We start from the raw sequence: 3,915 nt of genomic DNA on the forward strand, positions 1-3,915 counted from the left end.
GCACTCAATCCCACTGTCTATGGCATTGACATAGATGTGTGTGAAGATTATTTCTCAGGGAAAAGTTTTCTCTAGTACTAATTACTATAATTTGCGCTTTTACTGTAAGTAGAAGGGTGAGGTTTTCTCAGGTGTTCTATGTTTCTATTCAGATATTTCTTTATTATCCTCTAAAGATATGCAAGTTCTCTCTGTTTTTTTTTTTAACTTCCTTAAATGTATTATTTCATATTTCAGTTTCAAATACAAAGTCATCTGATTCATTGTGTTTTTTCAGGGTCACATGGAGGGGGAAGTGTGGGGTCTAGCTACTCATCCTCATTTACCTATTTGTGCCACTGTAAGTGATGACAAAACCTTAAGAATATGGGATTTATCTCCTAGCCATTGTATGTTAGCTGTTCGCAAATTGAAGAAGGGTAAGATGCTTAGTATGAAAAAATATTTAACTGAATTCAGTTGACATTTACTAGCATTATCAGTCTTTCAAAAGCAAGACTGAATGAATTCCTTTCTTTGCTCAAATTATTTTATTATAGAATCATAGAATCATAGAATCATTAAGGTTGGAAAAGACCTCTAAGATCATCAAGTCCAACTGTTATGTAGCCCTTAAGCTAATGAATCTGTACAAAAGGTTTCTGTGTAATACTCTTCTTAAGATTATTTGTATTTGTAACATATTTAAGTCAGTGAATTTGCAATAAAAGTTGAGCCAATTACATAAATCTGTTATGTTGCTTATAGTATTGCAACAGTGGAGGACTTCGAATCTAGAAATTTTTGGAAGAAATCATAGAAATAATGTTGACTTTCTCTTCTTTGTGAATGTTAGAAGAATCTGGAATGTCAAGGAAAGAGTCATAAAATTCTTACTTGTTGTATACTGTATAACTAAATTCTGTTTTGACAGATGGAAAATCTGTTGTAAGTGACATCATATAAGGAGACTTTTTTTAGGATTAGACCAGACTGGTCTTAACAAGCTTTTAATGATATATATGCTTTGCTAGACAAAGGAATACAATAGGCTTTATCTGTTTGGTGTTCAATAAAGCATTTTGATCCAAACTTTATAGGAAACTTAGTTGAAGATGATTTGGATTGATAAATGTAAGAAGAGTCATAAGCTGGCACAAGCAGGGATTAAACAAAGTTTCAAGTTGGTGAAGTCTGCTCAAGTCTTAAAGCTGATATTTCTTAATATTTTTAACAGTAGTTTTGGGAGAAAAATAAGCAGTGCGATGACTTAATTTGCTGATGAGACACATTTTGAGATGCTTTGGTGATCTTAAAAAGCACTTGTGTACTGTACAGAAAGAGCTGGATACTTCTGCAGACTGCAGTAATGGAAATGAGACAATATTTGGTAATTAAAAAAGGCAAGACTCGATGACTGTAAGAAAAATGTGTAGCTGAGGAGTAACTGCGGAGCAGAAGACTCAGGATGTTCTAGCTGATCGCAGGATGACAATTACATGTGGTAGTGAGGTATTTTTCCCAGGACATACTGAAGTATTCATGTAATTTACAAGAGACTGATCAGAATATTTTTGGTGTATACTTCTCATCTGTATTCAGCTGAATGAAATTAAACTGAAAGTTGAGTATGGAAAAAGAGGAACTACAGGATAATGAATGAGAAGCTTTGTGCTGGAATGAGCTAAATAAAGGATTACTGTCTACAAGTTAATCAGAAGAACAAATAGTAGGGAAAAATACTTATGCTAATGGAAAATTCTGGCAGGGAAACAAATCTAAGCTGACCATAAATAAGTTTAGATTGGAAATTGAACTGTTTTTCAAATGAAACTTCACATGTTTATTAAAGGGATTATATGACATAATGACCATGATAGCAAGCGACTGGATTCTGTGAGTCCAGAAGGTCTTTTCCAGCTGTGTTCTCCTTACCAGAGCAGATGGTAACAAACAACTGGCACCAGATACTAAGAAGGAGAGCAAATTAAAAATATATAGACAATAGTGATTAATCTGTATTACTAATGTAGAACATATGTCAATTAATATGCAAATAAATCTAATCTAAGATTCTGGGGTTGTGTATTTGTCGATTTGCCAATAGCTTCTGTGTGCTATCAGAGATGTAGAGTTTGGAAATGATCTTGGCAGCATCTAAAAAATTTCATTAGACTATATAATATAAGAATAGCTTTCCTTTACTACTGGAAAAATAAATCTAAAAGAGGGATTATGCACTGTAAATGTACCTGAATGCCATTTCTGTATTCCTCATAGGAGGTAGATGTTGCTGCTTTTCTCCTGAAGGAAAAGCATTAGCCGTTGGTCTCAATGATGGAAGTTTTTTGATAGTTAATGCGGATACCCTAGAGGATCTAGTCTCTTTCCAGCACAGGAAAGATGTTATTTCAGAGATCCGATTTTCTCCTGGTAAGTGATTTAAAATGAAGATTTTTATATCAAGGTTGTTCAAGCAAGCTTTATAACCTTTAAAAGATAAAAGAGGTAGAGATTTGTAGTACTCTTCTACATGTAACAAACAAGTCAGCAAAACTAATACTAACATTTTGAAAAATGTTGGGTGTGAAGTCCTGTGTTGCTCATTTAAAGATGAGGTTATTGGAATAGGTTTGCTCATAGTAACTTCCTGAATGCAACAGTTAATTTTAAATCATGAACATCCAGCAGCCTCCCTAGGTCCCTAGGGTTCCACTTTATGAGCTGCTTAAGTTTGGCTCTTCACTAGGGTTACTGTTAGCTAATGAGAATGCTTGAAACTGATGTGTCAGAAAGTTCTGGTGTCTTCTTTTTTCTTCTTTTTTCCCCCTACAGTGCTTAGCACTCCCAGTGAGGCTAGTTTTTTTTTCAAACAGTACAGCTCTTATTTAGGAACTCAAATGTATGGCCTAAACTAATACTACTACTTCAGTGAAAATATTCTTCTGTTGGAGAAATTTGATGCAAATTACTGATCCCAATTCTCATGCAGCATTACTTTCTGGTTACCTAAGCTTTACCACGCTCTGAGTGCACTAAATGTTTAAAATTTAATCAGATAGTTTTTATTGTTTGTAGATGTAATGATGTAGTGGTTGTATATTTCATACTGATTTTGATTGTGTGATATGAACATTAGTCTGTGAGGGACTATGTACCAATTAGCGAGCTCATTTCAAAGAAATCTGAGTTGCATATAGCTAAATTCCGGAATGTACTTGTGTTTAATATACAGAGGACTACAATTTTTGAAAATCTCTTGTGTTTCCACTGATGTGTTGTAGGGGCTGGAAAATACTTAGCTGTGGCATCCTGTGATAATTTTGTAGATATTTACAATGTAATGAGCAGTAAACGAGTAGGAATCTGCAAGGGAGCCTCCAGCTATATCACACACATGGACTGGGACATAAGAGGTAAGTAGTATTCATTCTAAAAATCTACTGGAAGATTGATTACATTATAGACTAAATACAGTACATCTACAATATGAATTTATGGTATCACTGACAGATTTGTTTCTTCAGTTTATGAATATGCTCACAGCATCTGAATAAATATAAAAACATGATTTTTACTACTATTTATATATTTAGAAGTTGTGCAATTTGAAGTAAAATACATTGTCTCTATAGATTGGTTTGTTTGGGTTTTTTTTGTCTTCTGTGTTTATTGTTTGACTTCTACTTCTTGAATAATGTACTGCATAATGCAGTTGCATCTGTAGCTCAGAAATATGTATCCTTGATATCAAAAATAGCAGAAAGATTGGATTTCCTGTCTTCCTGGGTCTTAATACATGATCAATTTAAATACTAACTTTAGTCCTGTTTCATACAAAAACAAGGCAGTGCAATTGTGCAATCTATTAGTTCCTGCTCTTATTCCTCTACATATAATCAGTTTTGAAACAGTCCAATTTAATTTGAAAGAGTG

At 33.7% G+C, this 3,915-nt stretch overlaps 1 protein-coding gene across 1 annotated transcript in view; it reads left to right on the forward strand.

Moving 5' to 3' along the window:
* Positions 1-277: 277 nt before the first annotated feature.
* The window catches only part of LOC104081292 (echinoderm microtubule-associated protein-like 5), a gene marked incomplete at its 5' end in the record, with an annotated part of 6,304 nt that continues 2,666 nt past the window's right edge, over positions 278-3,915 (forward strand). The window contains 3 exons of the mRNA XM_009583977.1: positions 278-419; positions 2,260-2,412; positions 3,264-3,395. Of these exons, the coding sequence (XP_009582272.1) occupies positions 278-419; positions 2,260-2,412; positions 3,264-3,395 (427 nt within the window). The remainder of the gene's footprint in view (positions 420-2,259; positions 2,413-3,263; positions 3,396-3,915) is intronic.

This window comes from Fulmarus glacialis, unplaced genomic scaffold, assembly GCF_000690835.1.
Source record: "Fulmarus glacialis isolate BGI_N327 unplaced genomic scaffold, ASM69083v1 scaffold47698, whole genome shotgun sequence".
Lineage (NCBI taxonomy): Eukaryota > Metazoa > Chordata > Aves > Procellariiformes > Procellariidae > Fulmarus > Fulmarus glacialis.